The sequence below is a fragment of the Solanum dulcamara genome, chromosome 8, assembly GCF_947179165.1.
Source record: "Solanum dulcamara chromosome 8, daSolDulc1.2, whole genome shotgun sequence".
Lineage (NCBI taxonomy): Eukaryota > Viridiplantae > Streptophyta > Magnoliopsida > Solanales > Solanaceae > Solanum > Solanum dulcamara.
The window spans coordinates 52,067,741-52,092,000 of NC_077244.1; the positions used below are offsets into that span (position 1 = coordinate 52,067,741).

General features: G+C 35.7%; 2 protein-coding genes and 1 long non-coding RNA gene across 4 annotated transcripts; all 3 read left to right on the forward strand.

The window, feature by feature from the left end:
• The first annotated feature begins 16,977 nt into the window (after positions 1-16,977).
• On the forward strand, positions 16,978-17,772 carry LOC129899945 (uncharacterized). The gene has a single exon (XM_055974937.1). It carries the CDS (start codon positions 16,978-16,980, stop codon positions 17,770-17,772), a length of 795 nt encoding a protein of 264 aa, XP_055830912.1.
• A 37-nt stretch (positions 17,773-17,809) lies between these two features.
• On the forward strand, positions 17,810-18,592 carry LOC129899946 (uncharacterized). Its single transcript, XM_055974939.1, has one exon. The coding sequence runs from the start codon at positions 17,810-17,812 to the stop codon at positions 18,590-18,592; it is 783 nt and encodes a 260-aa protein (XP_055830914.1).
• A 4,171-nt stretch (positions 18,593-22,763) lies between these two features.
• Positions 22,764-23,554, forward strand: LOC129900486 (uncharacterized). Of its 2 annotated transcripts, XR_008769626.1 has the most exons (3): positions 22,788-22,895; positions 22,974-23,009; positions 23,109-23,554. It is a non-coding gene; the product is annotated as an uncharacterized LOC129900486 (long non-coding RNA). The 2 variants fall into 2 exon arrangements; XR_008769627.1 differs by lacking the exon at positions 22,974-23,009 and having other exon boundaries at positions 22,764-22,895.
• The last annotated feature ends 706 nt before the right edge of the window (positions 23,555-24,260 follow it).

Genomic DNA, 24,260 nt, shown 5'->3' on the forward strand with positions numbered 1-24,260 from the left:
GTAATAACACTGCGAAACTCGGCATGGGTTACCCCATCCTCATGATGTTGGGCATTAGGAATCGGAGGAGTTTGGTCCTCATCGTCAACCCTTTCTCTTTGAGGTGGTCTTCCACTAGTCATTATCTAGAGAACACAAAATGGGTCATTAGTTAAAGGAAAGCTTAGGACACTCTAAGGCACGACATGAATTTGAAAGAAGTGAAAAATTTCCTAAACGCCTCATAGTCTCTTATTCATAATTGTGGCGCGCTTCACAACCATGAACAAGAACCTATTCGACGCGGCATGTTGGACTTCCAAGGATCATTCAAAACCTCGGGCTCTGATACCAAGTTTGTCACGACCCAAGCCTAGGGCCTAGACGTGACATGGCGAATGAGAAACCCGAAAGTACCTCAATCAAGCCTCTTAGCAATTGTTTAGCCTTTCATAAGTAATAATGATAAATAAACAAGCGGAAATCATAATAGTAAATCTTCAACTTACATATGTCCAACAATACCTCTAACTATTAGATTTAACGGGGCTAAGACAAGTCCCTATCTCACCCTCAATCATAATAGAAGAAATGTCATAGTAAAATATCTTAACATATCATAAACTAGAAAGATAAAGGAGTATTATTCCCGGAACATGGGAACTCACCAAAAGTAGTCTCCAATGGAATATCAACTAGCCACGTGGAGGAGAACGAGGAGGAGCACTGATCCCTACATGGTGATATCATGTAGGCAAAAGAGTATGCGTTAGTACTTTGAATGTACTAAGTATGTAAGGATGCATGAACATTGAGAAAATATTAAAACATTTATGTAATATGAAACATAATTTAATGTATGCATAATGAATCATATATATATCCTTTAAAACATTCATTTTGTGGGAAATTAACCATAACCGACATTTAAGACCATGCGAGCTATTACATGGAATCCAACATAACCCCTTACGTTGGTCGGGGAGACTACTTGCCGGGTAGAAATCCGTCAACTTCATTCATTTCTTTAACTTTAACTTTAAGGGCTATTTATGAATCCATTAGCCTAAGCCTACAAGGGCTCCTATGTTGGCACATAGTTAATGAGACAAGGGGTTGCTACTAGGATTCCCTTACTGAATCCCACCTCAATGCCTCATTCGGTGCTAAGTCAATCCCATGGAATAGTTTAATACTTCAAAATATTCATATCATATAACTTGAGAATTCAAACATCATATTCGGTAGAATAGCTCATTAAAACATTTGATAATTCAAATATGCAAGAATTGTCCTTATTGCATAAAGAATCCATCATTCATATCATTTCATCATTCTTTCATTTCATAAGACTCCCTTTTTTATCATAGATATTGCTTTCATAAACATTTATTTGGAGTCAACGCTTTCAAGTCAAACTTTATTAAAAACATAGTAAAACTAGGTGGGTTCAAATCACTTCAACTTGCAAATATATATGTAAATAAATATTCATAAATACTTTGAAATCCATTAATTAAAAATCATGCTTTAAACAACCTACCATGAATTTCAAGAGCCTTTAAATAGATAAATAGAGGAATTACTTGTAAACCATCAATTCATATATATATATGAAATTATGTTGCATCAAAATAGAGCAATAATCATTAGTTTAATCATGATTCATACTATTAAGTAAAAATAAGAATTTACCATAAGAAAATATTACTTGAAATCAAGATATTTAATTGAAAGAGTTTTTGGACTACATGGGTGGAAGAACCCATGGATAAACACACACATAACTTAGAGTAGAGCTTAAAGAAAATAAATATAATTTATCATATAATCAAAATAATTTAGACATGAGAGTGAAAGGAATACTCTCATTAAAGCCTTACATACCTGGAAACTGAAGCTTTAGTTGGTACCGAAAGACTTAATGAACACTCTTGAGTCCTAGCTTCTCTCCTTGCCGGAACGTTTTATGTACTACCCGGAATATATGAATCACCGGAATAGTATTTCTTCACTACTAAGAACTAAAACTATATTTGAGAATGTGTATAGAGAGAAGATTTGCTTGAGAAAGCTTGATGAATAAAATGAGGAAATAAGGTGGGTATTTATAGGAGGGAAAGAGGGACCTAACAATAAATAAAATAATTATAAAAAAAAATCTGAAAATTTAGTGGAACATATTGATGTCATGGATGATGTTAAATGGAGGACAATTTATGTCATGAGTGATGTCAAATGTATCTAGATCTTTCTATGGTAGGTTAAATGAGTTATTTTTGACAGAATACTCTTTTTGGGAGCTGCGTTTGAATAAGATAAATTCCTTATTAGGATTTGGTGTCTTCATAAGAATTGTAGATATGGAAGTCTAGTTTCATATCGTTCAATAATCAACCAATTTGGATAAACATACAGTGAGCTATGAGTTTTCTTCTATAAACACTCATTTCCGTCACAGCATCCTACCTTACAAAAATTAATTTATTTGACCTACTTAACCTCCGAATCTTAAAATATGGTATTCATAAAAGTTGTAGGTAATGATCTTGTAGTTACTCAGAAATTTGAATCACTCAATTTGGATATTCCTATGCAAAGTTATGCCCAAAATACAGAGGTTGTATCATGTTTAGGCGAAAATTGAAATATCATATACAACGTTTTTAGGGGATGTTACAGCTTTCATGCAAACCATATCTTAAGATTCGGAGTCTACATAGGTCAAATAAATTAATTTTTATAAGACATGGTGTTGTGGTGAAATGAAGTATTTGTAGAATAAAAATCATATCTCATAATAGGATGCTCCAAATCAGTTGATTCATCAATGAAATAAAAATATACTTCTAGATCTACAATTCACATGAAGACACCAAATCCTAATTATGAATTATCTTGTTAAAACGAAGCTCCGAAAAAGGATATTCCGTTAAAAAAAGGTTCATCTCACCAACCATTGAAAGATCTAGATCCATTTGACATCACCCATGACATCAATAGTCTTCCATTTGATATCATCCATGAGATCAGAATCCTCCATTGAATTTTCAAGATTCATCCTTTTTAATTATTTTTATTTATTATTAGGTCCCTCCTCCACACCTATAAATACCACCTTATTTCCTTATTTTATTCATCAAACTTTCTCAAGCAACTCTTCTCTCTATACACTTATTTACTCATTTTTAAATATAGTTTTAGTTTCTAATAGTATTTAAATACTATTTCGGTGATTCTTATACTCCAGATAGTACACAAAATGCTCCGACAAGGAGAAAAGGCTAGGAGTTCAAGAGTGGTCATTGATTTCTTCAATTTGGAGTAAAGCTTCAAATTTTGGATATGTAAGACTATTCATAGCATTGGATTGCGTTCGTTCATGCGCCCAATAATTAAATTCATCATAATTGAGTTATAGTTGAGTTTTACCCTAATTCTTGAATTCTTAATGAGCTAATTCTTGTTCTATTGAGTTAGATATATTTATGCATTGAAATTATTATTGTTTTTATCTCTCATATTATTAGAATTATTATTCGTGGCGACTTTCCCATGAACCCTAATTGATTTGATGTTCATGAATATTTTTACACGTGTTTTGAGTAAAGGTGTTGGCTTTTAATATCTATTGACAAAAAGAGTGATTTGATTTAATATTATATATGTATTTTATTAAGTTTTGAAAGACCAAAAGAATTGAGTTTAAATGAATTTGAGTAAATGATGTTCTGAGCAAGTTGTTTTGATGAGATGTAAATAATGTTTTAAAGTGTAATGATTGATGAAGAGGTAATAAAATGAATTTGATGTTTTTCCAATAAGATTAGATGATGATGTTAATATGAGCACATATTTTGGGAGTAGTATTGACCTTCGAGTTGGGTAAGAATTTAATTAACTCAAACCCTAGAACTATATAGCCAGCGTAGGATGGAGGCTATACCTCTTAAGTCCCAAAAAAGGACTTCGATGATTGGATCTAAGATGGTAATTTCATTTACCCTAGCAAGGTATTGGATAAATGTGGAAACGATATCGCTTCGTTGTATCATCACTAGCTCATAAGTGATGATTGTCGGTTAGAGAAAATCCCAACTGAGTAAGCATTTCTTATTATTATTATTATTAAACTTGCATTACATATTGATATTGAGATGATGTTGAGTTCTGAGCTGAGTCTTCCTGAGAGGAGTTGCTTGATATTTGTCCTTAATTTCCTGTCATTTTACATACTCGTACATTCTATTTATTGATGTCATTCGACCTGTATCATTTTATGATGCAGATACAGGTGTTAGAGATCCTCAACAGGCGTATCATTGAAGATCATTACTTTTCGCTAGTGAGTCCTTCTTGTATTTGGAGGAACTCTTTGTCCTTTTATTATTGTTGAGTATTATATTTCTTTTAAGGTAGCCATGGACATGTCATTGGCACCGTCTGATAGTGTTAGAGACTTCATAGACAGAGTTTGATAATGTAATTGGAGTAGTTCTCCTTTGAAACTACTTCTTCTAAAGATTATTTCTTTTATTTGATGTTGATGATGGAGATCCCACATAAGTATTCTTATTTTCACTTAATTCTTCTTCTAATGAATGAATGAGTAATGAGAAAAAGTGGTTCTCTCGGAGGCCAGGAATGATTTATGAGTGCCGGCCACGCCTAGGGTACCCTCTCTGGGCTTGATAATTGAGGTTAAGAAGAGTCTTTCTTATGAAGAGGTTTTGGTTGAGATCTTAGACTGGTAAGTTAGAAAGTTGATAAATAGAGAAATAGCTTCAGTTAAAGTATTATGGAGGAATCAAGAAGTTGAGGGTGCTCCTTGGGAGGTCGAAGCCGATATAATGTCCCGATATCCGCATCTCTTTCCTTCAGTGCCTAGTTGAGGTATTTAGCTCCCTTATGATCCAACCATCCCAAATCATGTATTTCAGTTATTCTCATGGTTTCATATGCATTCATGTTCATGAAATAAGTTTTCAAGTTATGTTTTTTCTTGAGATTAAAGATTTCATATTTTATACATTATCGAGATGTTTTTCATATCATGTTGGGTTGTTATGCTCCTTTACTATTTCATTCATGCTAGTTTGGGTCCCATTCGAGGATGAATGTTCTCAAAAGGGAGATATTGTAAGACCCCAAATTTTAGAAAGTCGAAAACGAGGATCAAAAGATGAAATTACTTAAATCTATAGTTTTAGGCACCAATTGATGACCACGAAAGGCCATCACGAGCCGTGGTCCACACCATGCCTCGTGGTGAGACACCGTGGTGGTAACCCTAAAGCTCAGATCTATAGAAAAGGACCATGAAAAGGGACCACCTACTATAATGCCCTCCGTAGTGACCCTCACATGAGACCTCAGAAAATATTATCCCAAGGCAAGGACCACACTACAGGTCCAACACCACGACCATGGTCCATGGACCGTGATGCCCTCCACGAACCGTAAAGGGCTCCATGGAGGAAGTTCTGAAACTCCTCCCCTGCAACCCCAGGATTTCAAGTCCAATTCTAGCATTATGGAATCCACCACGGGTCGTGTTGGGTCCTCCATGGTGAGTCCAAGCTCCAATTAAATAAAGGATAATCTGGTCATTTTTCTATTGTTTCATTAATGTATGTGGACTTATTTGGGATTAGATTCATTACGATATTATCCTAAATGCTCCTAAACCTATTCTTTTCCCTCATTAATTCTCAAACAACTTTAATTCTTCTCTCTCAAGGTTTCTTCAAATGTTCATCTTCTTCATCAAGCTTGGCTAGGGTTTCTTCAAAAGCTAGTCTCTTTTTTAAATTCCTAGTTCAAATTCAATCAATGTATGTGGGGAGTGATCCATGAGTTCCTTTCACCCATGGAGTGCCAAGGTTTTTACTCAAAATTTCATAAATTTCAATTGGTTTGTAACCCTAGTTTTGATAAATCATGTTGGGCTATTTCAATTATGTTTTTAAGTGTTATTAATGATCATTATAGGTATGTTTCTATATTAATTGATTTATTTCAAGATAAATTATAAATTCCCATGCATGAAGCTATTTTCAATGATGACTTACATAAATTATGAACATGAATTTCAATGATTATGCATTTGGTTTTCTTATTTATGATAAATTCTACGATATTTGACTAGATCACGTATCTAATTGATAATATATTCATGACTTATATGTGGGTTAATATAAGTATTGTGATCATGCATGTTTTCAATCCAACTCTTATAGTTTTGAATCAAATTGACTATGTATTCAAGTTTTATCCTAATTTTCAAGTATGTATTATGATTATGTATTTTGATTATGATTAAATCATGAATTGTATGTAAATCACGGAAAAGGTAAATTAGGGCCCTATGTGGTGACCAAAAAATATAATATCATGTATTTTACAAGTATGATTTGTAATGTGGAAGGTAAATACTCACATTGCAACTATGTTATGAAAATCAGCTACTTAAACCTATATACAAGTTTTATGATATATGTTATGTATGATTTATATGTAATGCATTCCATGAGATTTGACTTAGAACTGAGAGGAATTGAGGTGGGGGCCCTACCAAAAGCCTTAGTAGCAGCCTTAAGTCTCTTAAACTACGTGCCACCATAGGTTGCCTTTTATCCTAACTAGTGGATCCACATATGGCGTATGTACATGACCCACCTAGCAGGATAGAGTCTACCTTGGCAAGTAGATTCCCCTTTCATCCGTTGTATGGGGAGACATCGGAATTGCATGTTATAGCTTGCATGGTCTTATTGTGGTTATGGTTCTATCCCACATATGTATGTTCTCTTATGATCATTCATGCTTTCAAATATGCCTTTTAAATGCTTTAATCATTATGGTTTTCTCATGACTTTACTTATTCTCTTTATCATGTACGTTAATTGATCATTGAATCTTATAATTCATATTGCATGTCATGCCCTCATACTTAGTACATTCAAATGTACTAACGCATATTGTTGCCTACATTGTCTCATAATATTGGGGTTGAGGATCACATTCCCCCATGTGGCTAGTAGAGCTTTTATCCGATGAAGTCTTGGTGATTCCTCATATATCGAGGACGAATTATGAGTTGTTTCCTTGTTAAGAATTTCGATACATTTTATTTGAGGGTGAGCTAGGAATATGTCTTATCCACCGCCCGTCTTATGTAGTAAAGGCATTGTTGGACCTATGTTATGAAGTCTATATAGTCAAGTTTAATCTTTCTTTTATTATCATGTTTAGACTCTTCTTATGTTATTTTTGCATTAACTTTACCTTATCCATGCTTATGATATGTCAAGAGGCTTGGTTGGAACCTTTTGGAGTTTCGATCGTTGTATTATGACTAGGCCCTAGGTCGGGTCGTAACAAAAGCGGTACTTAACTTGACTTTCATACCAAGACCCTGTTGGAATGACTTCCAAAAATGTGAAGTGAATTGAGTACCTTGATCCAATATAATTGACAAGGGAACACCATAAAACTTTACCAACTCACGAATATACAACTTAGCATAATCTTCGACACTATAAGAAGTTTTAACTGGTAAAAAATATGCCGACTTAGTCATTCAATCCAAAACAACCCAAATAGAATCATGTTGCCTTCTAGTACGAGGCAAATCCAACACAAAGTTCATATTCACATCTTTCCACTTTTAAGTAGGAATCTCAATGTCTTAAGCTAAACCTCCCATTTTTTGATGCTCATCTTTCCTTGTTGGCAATTTGGACACTTATCCAAGAAGTCCGCTATGTCCTTATTCATGTCATTCCACCAATACTCTTCCCTCAAATCACGATATATCTTGGTAGATCCCAAATGAATCAAATATCGAGAACTATGGGCCTCATTTAATATCAATTCCCTTAGTACATCCATATTTGGCACACACAAATGACCTTGGTAATGAAGTACTCCATCTCCTCCTTGGGAGAAAGCCTCAATGGGTTTTTCAACAATCGACTTCTTCAATTCAACCAAAACTAGATCACAGTCTTGTTTGGCTTTAACATCAGCCATAAGAGATGCTTTCGAGCCATTATGAACAAAAATACCACCATTATTAGAATCAACCAAGCAAATACCTAAACGGGCCAATCTATGCACCTCTTTAATCACTACCTTCTTACCTTCCTCCACATGGGCAACACTATTCATGGACAATTGTCTAAGAGCATTGGCTACAACATTAGCTTTATCCGAATCGTACAACATACTTATATCATAGTCCTTTAGTAGTTCAAGTCACCTCATTTGCCTAAGGTTCAAATCCTTTTGGCTAAATACATATGCTTTTGTAGTTGGTGAAAACATCAACATGGACCCCATAAAGATAATGATGCCAAATTTTTAATACAAATACAACCGCTGCAAGTTCAAGATCATGAGTTGGATAGTTCCAGTTCAAGATCATGAGTTGGATAGTTCCATTCATGCACTTTGAGTTGCCTTGAGGCATATGCTATAACATTTCCATGTTGCATCAAAACACATCCCAAATCAATACGTGAGGCATCACGTTACATAACAAAACCATCGAACCCTTCCAATAAAGTCAAAATAGGAGTCGACGTAAGACAACCCTTCAATATTTAAAAAATTTCTCACACTCATCCAACCATTGAAACTTTATTTTCTTTTGGGTCAACCTAGGTAAAGGTGAAGCAATAGAAAAAAACCTTTCAACAAACCTTATATAGTATCCGGTTAAGCCTAAAAATCTTCAAATATCCTAAGGAGACAATGGTCTAGCCTAATTTTTCACCGCCTCCATTTTCTTTAGATCAACCTTAATTCCATCACCCGACACCACATGGCCAAGAAATGCAACTTCTCTTAGCCAAAATTCGCACTTACTAAATTTGGCAAATAGTTGCTTGTCCTTTAGAGTTTGTAACACAATCCTCAAGTGATCCACAAGGTATTCCTCATTTCAGGAGCAAATCATAATATCATCAACAAACATCACCACAAACATATTTAAGTATGGCTTAACAATATGATTCATCAAATCCATGAAGATAGTGGGAGCATTAGTAAATCCAAATGACAGGACTAAGAATTCAAAATGACCATACCTTTTTTGAAATGCCGTCTTGGGAATATCACACTCCCTTACCCTTAATTGGTGATAACCGAAACGGATATCAATCTTTGAGAAGTAACTTTCCCCATGTAATTGGTCAAACAAATCATCTATCCTCAAAATTAGATACTTGTTCTTTATGGTAACCTTATTCAATTATCGATAATCTATACACATTCGGAGTGAGCCATCCTTCTTCCGAACAAATAACATGGGAACACCCTATGATAAAATACTTGGACTTATGAAAGCCTTAAACAACAAATCCTTCAATTGCTCTTCCAATTCCTTAAGTTCTACCGGAGCCATATGGTAAGGAGGAATAGAAATAGGTTGAGTGTCGAGAAGAAGATCTATGCCCAAGGTAATTTCTCTTTCAGAACAAACACCGGGTAAATCATCAAAAAATACATCAGAGAATTCATTAACAATAGAAATTGACTCAAGAGTAGAAATTTCGGAATCAACATCCCTAAATCGCACTATATGATGATACACCCCTTGGAAATTATTTTTCAGGCCTTAAGATTTGAGATGAATCAACCCTTAACCACCAAATCATTACCCTTCCATTCAAGAATTGACTCATTAAGAAATTGAAACTTGAACATATGGGTTCTACAATTAATGGATGCATATGAGGCATATAACCAATCCATACCAAGAATAATATCAAAAACGATCGTGTCAAGTTCAACAAAATCGCAATAAATAACTTTATGCAAAACTGACACGGGACAATATCTATAAACTCTCTTGGCTAACATTGAATCACCAAAGGGAGTATAAATCGAAATAGGCTCTAACAAAATTTTGGGGCACACATCAAATCTCATAGCAAGGTAAGGAGTAACAAAAGATAAGATAAGGAGTAACAAAAGATAAGATGTCGCTCGGATAAAGCAATACATAAACATCAAAGTCAAAGGCCTGTAACATACCCATAACAACATCGGAGGTCTCATCCACATCTTGCCTGGCATGAAGAGCATAGAACCAGTTATTGCGTTGACCATCTTTTAGTTAAGCCTGGGCACCTTATTGCACTTTCCCTCCTTGAGCAACTTAGCCTTGAGGATGACCTTCTCTACTTTTGTTGGAAATATTAGGACACTCGGATTGCTTGTATCCCATCTTACCACATCCATAGCAAACACCCATTCCCATCAAACATATTCTTCCATGATTTTTCCCATATTTAGGAAATATGGGACTACTAGCATTCATACCTCCACCTTGAATCTTAGGGTGTGGAACCTTATTCTTGTCAAACCTTTTTCCCAATCCTTGAGAAGAACCTTAGCCTAGGAATCTTTGGCCTTATTGAGAGGCCATTGCTACCATCGGTCTTAGCATTTGAGAAACCACCTTCAAATCGAGCCCTCTTGGAGTCTCTCACCCTTATCTCCTTAAGTTTATCAACTTTAATTTGTTTGGAAAAAGTCATGAATCGAGATATGTCTATTTCTTTAACAAGCATGGAAGTTCGGCATTCTTTTACAACCAAGTCAAACACCCCCGATATGAATTAGCTCATTCGGGCTCATGGATCAGCAACCAAAGAAGGAGAATACTTAGAGAGCTTGGTGAAATTGAGGGCATAATCCCGCATACCCATGTTGCCTTGTTTGAGATTTATAAACTCCAACACATTTTCCTCCTTTAGCTCAATCAGGAAGAAACGATCAAGAAAGGCAAGCTTAAAGACTTTCCAACCAATAGGGACCTCATCAACTCTCTTGGACTTCCATTGGTTGTACTATACTTGGGCAACACCCTTGAGTTGGTAGGCCGTCAAATCCGTTTTTTTTTCGAAGTCACGCCCATAATATCCACTACTTTATACACCTCATCAATGAACTCTTGGGGATCTTCATCAACTTTTGAACCATGAAATTCAAAAAGATTCATTATTGCAAAGTACCTCACTCTAAAAGTCAGAGTAGGAGCATTAAGAGGAGAAACAACTCCTTGGTTGGCCACAACATGAGCAAGCATAGTAATAGCGGTCCAAAACATCGCATTAGTAACTTGAAGGAGCAAGGGACCATTGGCTTAGGGAACTGGAGGGGCTTGGTCTCCACTAGCATTGACCCCTCTTTGCAGTGCTCTTCTTGGAGGCATTTTTTTAAAATTGCAAAGAACAATCATTAGGGAGAAGAAGTCTTAGAGTTCACTCTATGGCATAACATAGATCATGAAAGAAGCGAAGATTTAATAAAATGCCTTATTGCCTCTAATTCATAGATATGGTGCACTTCATATTTATGAATAAGACTCTACTTGACGCGGCATGTTGGACTCCCTAGGACACTCTTAAACCTTGTGCTCTAATACCAAGTTTGTCACAACCCACACTAGGCCCTAGATGTGTAATGGCGATCGAAACCCCAAAGAGGCTCCAACCAAGCATTTTGACATATCGTAAGCATGTATATGGTATAAATAAGCAGAAATAACATAAGAAAATCTCAATATGTGTATCATAAAAAGTAAGGATTTTGATAATATAGACTCTACATAGTGTGTCCAATAAGCCTATACTAATCAATATGGGTGGGGCTAAGACTTGTCCCTATCTCACCCTCAATGTAAAATAAAAAACATATTTTGAAAGAAGTAAACTCATAACTCTTCCTCGAGTAGATGAGGACTCACCAATCTTCGGATTATTAGAACTCAACTAGCCACGTAGAAAATGGACGTGATCTTCGACCTCTATATTATGATACAAAAATATGCATTAATATATTTGAATATACTAAGTATGCGAGCATGCTATGCAACATAAAACATGAGATGTAATGATCCACTAATATACATGTAATAAAACGTTAAGTAAAGTGTTGAGAAAGCCATAGTTTGATCAAAGCATTTGAAAGACATAAGAAAAATCATAAGGAGTACACAAAGAGAGTATACATATGTAGGATACTCCATAACCGACAATAAGACCATGTAAGTTATAACATGGAATCCTGATGTCTCCCCATACAACGGAAGAAAGAGGAATCTACTTACCAAGGTAGAATCTACCCTACTATGTGAGTCATTAACATGTGTTATATGTGGATCCACTAGCTAGGCCATAAAGGAAAATCATACAATGGCACGTAGTTATGAGACTAGATACTTTATATAAGGACCCCGTAGGTCAAGCCCCCATCTTAAGCCTCATTTAGTGCTAAGTCAAATTCCACGGAATACATAGCATAATAATCATACTTGACATATACTCATAAACTTGTTCATAGATTTCAAAACTCATAGAATAGCTCATTTTCATATCATAATTTCAATGTGAGTAAAAAGCTTTCAACATCACAAATCATGTTTGCATGATACATATCATTAGGTTCCTAGGTCACTAATTAAGGATTCTAGTCACCTCTTTTCATAATTTTCATAAAATTCATATCTTTATCATAATTAAAATCTGTAATCATAGTTTATACTTGACATTAGGGTAGAAACTTGAATACATAGACAATTTAATTGTAAACCTTAAAATTAGATTGAAAACATGCATGATCATACTACTTATCTCAACCGATACATAATTCATGAAAATAATATCAATTAGATGTGCAATTTACTCAAATATCATATAATTCTTCATGAATAAGAAAATACAATGTATAATCATAAAGTTACGGCTTTTGAATCATGAAATCATAGAGAATTTTTGGAGATAAAACTTTGGGATTCCATGGGTGAAAGGTACATATGGTCCAAAGATCATCACACTTATTCTCCTACTCATGGATAAAGTTGTCTATTATTATCTCATTATTGGTGAGTTATCATATTTCGATGATGCCACATTTATGCTTTTCTTATGTTTTCATTATACTTCCACCCTTTATATTTTGGTGAGCTAGAAACATGTCCTAAGCCCCATCTAATAGAAGTAGAGGCATGTTAGATGGTATTGAAATTGTACTTTTCTTATGTTGAGATTTTCCTATTCAGACTTATCTTCCGCTTTATGATTTATTTATGTCTTTACTTACCTTATGTATGAGATGTATGCTAAGAGACTTGGTTGGATTTCCTCAGGATTCCAATCATTGTGTCACACTTAGGGTCTAGCCTGGGATCATAAAAGCATAATAATAGAGAAATGAGTTAAATACAAGCTAATTTTATATACGGCTAGGGGTAAATGGAGATTCAAGCATCCATGTGCTTATAAAAATGTAGTCAAAACAAGAAAATAAATAGAAAGATTATTTGTTACATTGCCCAAATGAGGCAACCCAAATTAGTAGGTAAAATCTCTAACTAGAGGGAGGGGGAGTGTCAGCATCAGAATCCAGGTTCATTGGGGCGCGCTTACCAGTCCTGATCTTGCTCAGATGAGGGAACTCCACAAAATCTTTTGGGTCAAGTCTGGGGAGCACCTTCTGGGGGCGACGCAAGAAAAGATCACTTTGATTATCCTCTACATCTTGGTCATCAAGTGGTCCCTCTCTCTCCAGATCCTTTCTCCTCTCATGCCTCAATTGGAGGTGGAGCATCTCGACCTCGAGGGCGGTGGATTATGGAACCGAGAATGAGGCACTAATAGCATTTCCTCTCATGGCCCTTTGATGGCGGCTAAGTCCTCCTCTACATGGTCACCAGAGAGTGGGTATTGTGAATTGGATGGGCGGTCGCCCCCATCTTCCTCCTCTTTGTCCTCTACTTCCATTGCCTTCCTACTACTCTTATCCCCGTTCGTCCTCTTATTATTTCTGCCCGTAGAGGAAGCTTACCTAATCAAAAAAGGGTAGAAGGGGGATCCATAGGGAGTACTTCACCGGCGTCCATAAGTGGCACCCCTACCCATTTGCACATCACTGTCACGAGCCCTAGTTGGAAGAATGCCTTTTTATTATCCCGATAGAACATCTTCCATTCGGATACTATCTGTGCCTCTACATTCAGCGTGATTCCACTCATAGCACAAGCCACTACCAATTCTCAGGGGTAGGTCACAATGGTCCCGGCCACTAAGTTCAGCCACCTTTTAGCATCGATTGACTAGTGAGTATTGGTGATGCCCTCTGTAGTAGCCCAATAGACTCCGTCCTGGAAATTATCCTCCATTAGTGTTTATCATAGCCATACCAGATCCATCTCCCTCATCTTGGCCTCATAATCAGCATTGGAAACCTTTGGTACCTCAAGCACAACATTGATGAACTGGGAGCTCATTGCGATGTCTACCCTACGAATGCAGATGGAGGGGTTGAGATCATCCCAATTCATGGTACAGAGGAGGGCAAAGAAATCCCTCACCCAACCTAAGAGTGCGAAAGGAGGAGCCTCTACTAGTAGGACCCAACTGAGCTCTTTTAGCCAAGCACAAAAGGCTGGAGCATTTTTCTCCAATCCTAGCATGTGGAAGGCTCTCTCGCATAAGAACTTGTTCTTCTGCCAGTCTTGGTATCTCTCTTAACTGGCATTGTCGGGGAATACGATGAAAGGTATGTTATCCTCATTAATTTCGTCCATGGTTGATGTTCTTAGAAACTGGGAATTCAAAAGAGTATAGGTTAGAACCATGTATAGATAAATGATTGCATACAAAGGAAGGAGATTGGATATGGCCTGGGAGCAGGGGCGGATCTACATGGTCTCCAGGGGGTTCATCCGAACCCCCTTCGTTAAAAAAATATACTGTATATATAAAATAATTTTTTTAATTTATGTGTACATATTTAATATTGAACCCCCTAAACATAAGGTAAAGGACTAGCTTAGTGGCAAAGGGGGTTCTCATTTTACCTTATTTTGCCTTAGGTTGTAGGTTCGAATCTGAATAACCACACTTTTTTTTCTTCTGATTTTAGGTACATTTTTAGGCTAAGTTTTTGATGTTTTTAAAATTTAATGTAAATTAAAAAAACAGCTTCTTAATATATTAATTTTTTAAAATTTTAAATCTTTAATTGAAAAATCACCAAATAAAAAAAAACCCTCTTTTTCTAACTTCTAGGGATTTCATTGTCTTATTTTCTCTCCAACTCTTCTCTTCTCCGATCTTCTTTCTGCTGCTCTCTTTGCTGGCTGCTGCTGCCTCTGGCTGCTGTCCATTTTCCATTGTCGCTCCGCCACTGGCCGCTGGCCGCTGCCCGTTGCCGCTGGCCGCTGTCCGTTGTCCGTTGCTTGCTGCTGTAGCCTGTAGCCTGTAAGTTCTTAGTTCTTCTTCCTTTTTTTTTTGTTCTAAAAATTTTCAGAATTCATTGTTGTACCCATTTATTGTAACATTAATATCGTTTTTAAATTTATTTTAAGCAGATTTTTTCGATTTGATTTCTTCATCAGAAATTAGAAAATTCTCTCTTTGTGTGTGTATGTGTCTTTGTTTTGTGTACATTATAGAGTGATTTTGGAGATTCAAAGTCAGTTGATAAGTTCTCCATGTTTTATGTTAATTGTTTGTTTTCATCGTGCTTTCTTTGTACATTATAATGAAAATTTAAAAATATAGTCATCAATTTAACTAGGATTTATAAAACGATTTTTCATTGTACAAGTATCATTGTCAAATTATCAACTTGTTTTTTATTTTATCTTTTTTACATGACTTTTCATATTTTACCTATAAGAGTCAGAGATCTTTCATTTTCATACTTTGAAAATATTTTTTAAAAAATTTAATTTATAAGTAGTCCTTTAAGATATTTTCACAAATGTTATTCTTTGACTTATTCCATTATGCTTTTATAGGAGACTAGGAGTGTTTGGTTGTCTACTCACAAGATAACATATGTATTGCTATCTTATTAGTGGTGTTCATTTTTTTAATAATGTGAGTTGATTTAGAAATGTATTAATTTAAGAGATTTGATATTACCACGTTTCATCATTTATAATGATTTTTTTTGGTCATTCAATGGTAACTATTTGATTATATTAGATCAGTGTTTTCTTATATAACAAAATTGAGTCAATTATTTGATTATCTAAAATTTTACCCTTTTGAACTAATTGGTACTGATCTCAATTCTGATATCTAAGTTTTATTTTGCGGACGAAGGTAACCTTAGTGCGTTTGTCCTTTTTTGGCTTTGGTATAATGGTATTTATTGTCTTATTTATGTGCTCTTTACGATTCAGTTTCAAGCTTCAATGAAGAAGTATTTCACCAAAGTTTCGAAATCAAGTTTAGTCTCTCATAGTCATAGTCAATCTAACCAAGAAGAAAATGATAATCATTCGGAAGTATCATTACATTCTTCTCAAGAATTTGATTTGGGTTCTTTAAAGTTTGATCCTGGTGAAAGAATCTCAATATTGAACTATCATCCAAATCATCGTGATGTTATTAGAACAGCATACATTTTGAATGGTCCTTGCCAACCTCGTCTAGCAGTGCATGAGTATCCTCAAACAAATATTTTTGGATCAATACGTCGTTTTAATCGTGAATGGTTTGATGATGTATATCATGATTGGTTGGAGTATAGTGTTAGTAAAGATGCAGTCTATTGTTTGTATTGTTATCTATTTAAAGACCATAACATTCATCAAGGAGGAGGTGAAGTATTTTCAAGTGTTGGGTTTAAGAGTTGGAATAAAAAGAGTAGTCTTGACAAACATATTGGTCTACCAAATAGCATACATAATCAATCAAAAAAGAAATGTCAAGATTTATTACGACAACAGCAGTCTATTCAATTTGCATTTGAGAGGCAATCTAATCAACTCAAGTATGGATATTGGATTCGCTTAAGTGCTTCGGTTGATGTAGTAAGACTTCTCATAACTCAGGGATTTGCATTTCGAGGTCATGATGAATCTAAATCATCACTTAGTATGGGTAACTTTCTTGAAATTCTCTCATGGTATGCCAAAAATATGATAAAATCTCTGATTATGTACTAGAACATGCTCCTCAAAATGATCAAATGATTTCTCCAATGATTCAAAAAGATATTGTGAGTGCGTGTAAAATAGAGACCGTTAAAGCTATTCTTGAGGAATTAAATGGTGATTACTTTGCCTTGCTAGTTGATGAATCCTTTGATGTGTCACGCAAGGAGCAAATGGCTATTGTATTTCGGTATATTGATAAAAAGGGATTTGTGATGGAGCGACTTATTGACATTGTTCATGTTCAAGATACTAGTGCTTCATCTCTAAAGGAGGCAATTGTTAATTTACTTGCTCAACATTCTTTGAGTCCATCAAGTGTGCGTGGACAATGGTATGATGGGGCAAGCAATATGCAAGGTGAGATCAATGGCCTTAAAATGTTGATTAGGCAAGAAAGTAGATCGGCTCATTCCATCCATTGTTTTGCTCATCAACTTCAACTAACTCTTGTTGGGGTCTCTAAAAAGTGTGTTGAAGTGGGAAAACTTGTAGTATTGGTCTCAAATATTTTAAATGTATTGGGATCTTCTTTTAAACGTATGGATGAATTACGTGATTCTCAAAAAGAAATAATTAAAGAGGCATTAGATATGGGTGAACTTACAACCGGTAGGGGCTTGAATCAACAACTTGGTCTTTCAAGAGATTGTGACACTCGTTGGGGATCTCATTATAAATCCTTTAATAATTTTATTATTATGTTTGGCTCTATTCTTGATATTCTTGAATCACTTGCTCTTGATGCACGAAATTGGATGAAAGAGCTAAGGCAATGGGACATCTCGAAGCTTGCTGAACATACGAGGTTGCGTTCATGTTGCATTTGATGAGAAATGTCTTAGCAATTACAAATGAGCTTAATAAATGCTTACAAAAAAGGAGCAAGATATTGCAAATGCCATGCTACTTGTTGAAGTAGCAAAAAGAAGGTTGCAAGTTTTAAGGGATGATGAATGGGACTCTCTTATTGCTAAGGTATCTACGTTTTGTATCAAACATGATGTTTTGATACCTAACTTTGAGGAGCCATATGTTAGCTCTTTAAGATCACGACGAAAGCTTGCTAACTATACAATCTTACATCATTATCGTGTTGAAGTCTTTTGCAATATTATTGATTGGCAACTTCAAGAACTTAATGATCGTTTTGATGAAGTGACTACCGATTTGCTCCATGGAATTGCTTGCTTAAATCCAATTAACTCATTTTCAAGTTTTGACATCAAAAAAGTAATGAGAATGGCGAAATTATATCCGGATGACTTTGATGAATCTAATATGAGTGCTCTTGAGAATCAACTTGCAAGTTATGTTATTGATGTTCGTGATATTGATGAAAGGTTCTCCGGTCTAAATGGGCTTTGTGATCTTTCCAAAAGATTAGTTCAGACAAAGAAACATTCTACTTATCCTTTGGTATTCCGCTTAGTGAAACTTGCTCTACTTCTACCAGTTGTCACTGCCTCCGTTGAAAGAGCTTTTTCGGCAATGAAGTTTATCAAAAATGACTTGCAGAGCCAAATGAGTGATGATTTTTTTAGTGGTTGTTTGGTGCCTTATTTAGAAAAAGATGTATTTGATAGTATTTCTAATGATGCTATTATTAAGACATTTCAAGATATGAAACCTCGTAGAATACAATTGTAATAGTGTATGTAGTTGAATTTCAATTGTAAAACAATGTTTTGATATGCTTATTCGTGTGTTTGGTTTCTTAATCCCCCTTCAAGGTGGTGTAATTATTACTATGTTTTGTAATACATATCAAGATATAATAATTTCTATTGTTCAGGATGTTTTTGTATTGTTTTGAAGCCATTTTATGTCAATTTTGTTTTTGTGGAGGAAGAGTGCTTTTACTTTGAGTTGGTGTTTATTTTAAGTCTTTTTAAATATAAAAGTTTACCATTTGCACTTTCAGGAGCTAAAGAGAATTCAAAAGAAACTGAAAAACTTGTAGAAGGGCCCCTGCTTCTTGCAAAATAGGTATATTTGATCCGACCCATTTATTTATGGATATGATTAGCGTGTTTAATTTTTTTTGAACCCCCTTCATAAAATTTCTGGCTCCGCCATTGCCTGGGAGGCCACTGGTTTACGGCCTCCCACCGTGGCGCCATGGTCTCTCCATGGCGAGGCTGCCATTGCGGGATCAGGGCTACCATTGCAGCCTTCATCGTGTTTGAACTCTAGGGGTGTGTCCATGGCACCTTTTGCCCAAAAAACTCTATTTTATCAAAAATTTGTCAGATTAGTATTTCTAAAGTACCATATTACCTAAATGTTCAAAGATTCTATCATTTCAACTCATAAATGATGCCCAAATCTAAGTTTCAACCAAGAACACCATTCAAACTTCCCTACCTATTTTGTAACTGATTCGACCCTATTTTCCCGTAATCCTTATGCTCAGAATGTTGTGGGGACATTATGAACATAAAATAAGCACCTATTTTATGTTAACTACATCAAATCAAGTAACCCATTGAGTTTTCAAAAAAGAATCTAACTCAAGGCCCATTCGACCCAACTGATTCTTATCATGTAATTATTTTTTAGTAAATAATAAAGCAATTAGAGTAGGCAGAGAGATCATTACCTTGAAATTGATGTTCAAAGCAAAGCGATTATGAGCGTTTTGAGAATTAGGAATAAGTAAAGGGAGAAGTGAGGAGAAACTATTTTAACTGATCCCATCATTCTATCATGGCAGCAGGGATCCCACTACATCAGCCTAGCCAGGGTGAGATGCTTACTACCATAGCTGAACTTCCCCCACCAGGGTGGGATTCCCTCATAATATCAGAGTTAGGCTTGGTAGATTATGCAGATTTTTATGCTTTCATCTTGTTCTTCCTAGTTCGGTCCATTGGCATGGTCCTTTTTGCATCTAAACCTTGGGATATGAGGTCCTTCATTAGTCAATGATGAGTGGTTCCATTAGTTTTTAAGGAACTCCAACCAACTCATGCCTATTCCTTCATTTATCGTTCGAGGACGAAAGAGCAAAAAATTGGTATTTATTGTAATGATCCAAACCGTCATTATCTAGAAGGGATAAAATTTTAAGTAAATAACTAAATCTGATGCAGTACCATCCCACCATAACAAGAATAACTCTACCACAGCGACGCAGCCATAGAAGGATAAGAGTCACCGTAGCAGGATTGTTGGGGACAAAATTAAAAGATGAATATTCTTATTTTCTCCTTATTTCTTAATTTCCAAAATAGATGAGGGTCACCCTAGAAACCCTCAAAAAGCTTCTTGGAAGGAAGGGAGAAAAAGATTTCTAGCGCAAGAAATGTTGCAACCGGTGAATTTTAGGCCTACCTCCATCATTTCCGTTGTTTAGAAGTCAGGAGCCGAGCTATTATCCTTCAATAGCTGCTTACCCCAGGTAAGTTTAGGATTTCTTAATTATGTAGTTATAAACTTATTCCCACCCTTAATATAATGCAAATTGACGAAAAATTTTATGTTTAGGCCTGTAGGCATGGAGTTTGGATGGTTGTAAGTGTTGTTCTTGTCATTAGGTTGGTTTGTGCGATGTGTAGATAGACCTATTTGGTGATTTAGGTGTTTAATTTCCCACACGTTTTATGTATGCTTGTTAACTGCATTATTAGTATTGCATGCATGTATGTAAATAGGAAAAGATGGAATGAGCCTAATGAAATGACTATTTGTCATCAATTATATATAATGAACCTGTTACTTGATCGTGCAAGTGTGTGAACTATTCAATGTAATTGTGATTGTGATTGTGGTTATTGGATCGGGTACCATGCTGATATATATCGTGCAAGTGTGTGAACTATTCAATGTAATTGTGATTGTGATTGTGGTTATTGGATCGGGTACCATGCTGATATATATTGGATCGAATACCACATCGGTACATATTGGATTAAGTATCACATTGGTACATATTGGATTAGGCACCACACTGATATATTGGATTGAGTACCACGCTGGTACATATTGGAACGGGTGTCATGCTAACACAATAATTATCAAAACGGGTGTCACGCAGGTACACTAACAGTGTGGGTATGGGTTCCTTGAGAGAACCATTATTGAATGATTATTTGTGAATGAATATGATTATACGCATGATGACTGTTGTATTTGTAATTGACACAACTATATCTGACCATGCCCACCATGTGTAATAATTGATGTGAAAAGGACCAAAAGTTCAAATGCTACCAGTTTCCGTATTATGGTGGTGTTATTTTTGCTACGATATTGTGATGGTTAGATATGTCTCGTATCCCAGGTATGAAAAGATGTGAGAGTAAGAAGCATAGTGGTCGGTATGGTGATCAATTGAATAGGTTATGCCTTGTGAAGGGAGTTCAGGTCCGGGGTGGTTGGTGAAGCCTTATTGTGGTATACTACATGGTCAAGGGCCGGATGGTTGTAGTGGAAACTTGTATTAGTGTAGTAAGCGGGTTAGGCGGACTTTGGGATGATGTGTAGTCAGAAACTCCTCTATGTGTGATAGAAGGGATAGGCTTTGATCTGTATTAAAGTTGGAAGCGGAAAACATAGAAGGTTAATATCATGATGTATCCTAGTGGTGATCTAGGTAAGTGGGAGGGGGTCAGAGTGTGTGTACAAAGGTTGGCTCAGGATATCTGTTTTAGCATGCTCTTCTTCTAGTTGATTTCTTTATATTATGTGGTGGGTATCGAGTTGACCGATGATGCCTACCAGTACGTGTTGTTTGTATCGATACTACTCTTGCTATGCCACTTGGCATAGTCTAGTTTTAGGGTCAGTGATGTTCCATAGGTGAAGACGGAGATGATTCTCTAACAGTTTCTACTCTTCCTTTCTTGTGGTGGGAGTTGTGTCGTTATTTTATTTTATATTCTGCATCTTTAGAAGCTCTTGTACTTGTTTAAACTAGATCCCTTGGGGGTGTTAATTATTTTTGAAATTCAAAGCTAGGTTTTGTTTTAAACTTAGTAATTGGTAATTGCATGATCTCTCAGTATTATTTCTTAATCCTTTACTTTTTTGTATAATTTGATCGTTTGAAAATGGAGGGTTCTCTTGCTTAAGTGTTAGAATAGGTGCCCACACAGCCCGATGGATTGGATCATGACATATACCTACGTATCTAGCAGCACCAACGAACAATTAGATATATCATATTTTCTTAACATGTTACTTTCCAAAAAAAGAATGCACCTATCATCTACTCAAAATTTTGAACCATTCGAATGCCTTATACACTATGTCAAGGATGATTTGTTGAGAAATTGGCAATAATTGAACCATTCAAGTTAGACATGTAAAAATGGAGAGAGAGAGAGAGAGAGAGATAGATAGATAGATAGATAGATAGATAGATAGATAGATAGATAGATAGAGAGAGAGAGAGAGAGAGAGAGAGAGAGAGAGAGAGAGAGAGAGAGAGAGAGAGAGAGAGAGAGAGAGAGAGAGAGAGAGAGAGAGAGAGAGAGAGAGAGAATTATTTAATGAGGATTAGTTAATAGGTTAGGTTAATCAAATGTTTGAAGACTTATTTTGGAAGAGTTTAATTTTTCAGCCAACCACAAAAACCAAAAAAAATTGAAATGTTGCCAAACACTTGTTTGCAACAATATTAAAAAAAGAAAATTTGCAAAAACTCTTGTTTGGATATGTTGAAGCAAACACCAATTCCTTAAGTTAGAAGGTGAAACGAGGGAATTATTTTCCTTGAGAAACGAATTCGAGTATGAGAGAAATGGTTTCATTTTTAAGATTTTAATTTCCTGTGCCACTTATGTGTTGCCACGTCAATTGGATGGACACTGGTATTAAGTAATCCAAAAATTTCCATTCACACGTCTTATAAATTTTCCCCCAAATTCAACCTCTTTTTTTAATAAGTAGTTCATTTTGGTACAGCTTTTCCTCTTCCAAGCAGAAGTTTCATTTCACAACTCACAAGGTATGTGTGCTCTTTGCTTCATTTCTTGATTTAAGTTTCATTTTGATCCTAAAAGATTTCTTTTTTTTGCTTATCAAGACTCAATATCAAAATGTCTCTATCCTAAACACAAAGGTAATGTCATTCTTTTTGGAAAGCAAGATAAACAAATTAAAATAGAAGGAGTATTTTGTTAATTGAATAATGGGTAATCATTTGCTTTGCTTTTCTCAGTATAAAGAAGGAGATGGGTCATCACCACCACCACCACCATGAAGGTGCCAATCCATATGATGATCCCTTCCTGGCATGTTGTTGCTTCCCTTGCTTGCTAGTATCCTCTGTGTTCTCTATGTTTACGAGGTGCATCTGTTACCCTTTTCTGCACTGTTTGGGATGGGATGAACATAGACACCAACACCATCATCACCACCACAGCCATTTCTTATAATTAACCCCAAATTTGATGATTATTTTTGTGGTAGCAAGACAAAGTTGTGATTTTTGTTTTTCCAGTTTCAGAGGATTGTTAGTATTTCAATTTGGTTGTTTGTGTATACGTTACCTTATGTACCAGTTATAAATTTGAGTTGTTGTTTGTTCACTCTGAGTCCAAAGGGATGGAAGAAAAATAGGGTTGTTTGTTGCAAATCATTAAAGTTTATGTTGTTTTCTTGAAACTTGGTTTGTTGAAAGAGTGGATTAAATTTCCTTGTTCAAGAAAAGTGGGGTTGAGTTTCTGGATTCTTTGACTTGGGGCAAATATATTCTGTGAAGTGCACAGATGCCCCATTCCATTTTTTCAGGACTTGGCTAATGGTGATTGTGAATCTCCCACTTTCCTAAGTTCTGTTAAGGAAGAGAGATATGTGATTGATAACTAACAAATACTACTATTGTCTAAATGCTACTGAGATACAAGTTTTTGGCGAGGGTAAGTTCAATTGGCAAATGTTGAGGGACTTGTACGTCCCAAGTATTTATGTGAAGTATCATTCTGAGTTCGAATGCTACGGTTGGCCTAAATGGTTGGCTCTAGTTGAATACAACATTTTGACTCAAAATATCAGCTACCTTCATGTAGTGGGGCAGAAAAGAGAAAAATATATGAAAAGAAATACATTTAACATTCCAGCTATGGCTTTCCATGCCTTGGAATAAGGTCTACTTTATCTGATGATCTTACAGCAATTTAAAACGGTTAAATAGCAGTCTCATATAAATAAATAAAATCTTTCCACTTATAATCTAGTTTAGACCCTTGTGGTCGGGCCCTTCCCCGGACTCTGCGCATAGCGGGAGCTTTAGTGCACCGGGCTGTTCTTATATTCTAGTTTAGAGGATAAAAAAGTCGTATACTAGGCTACCATACAATGAATTAGTCCT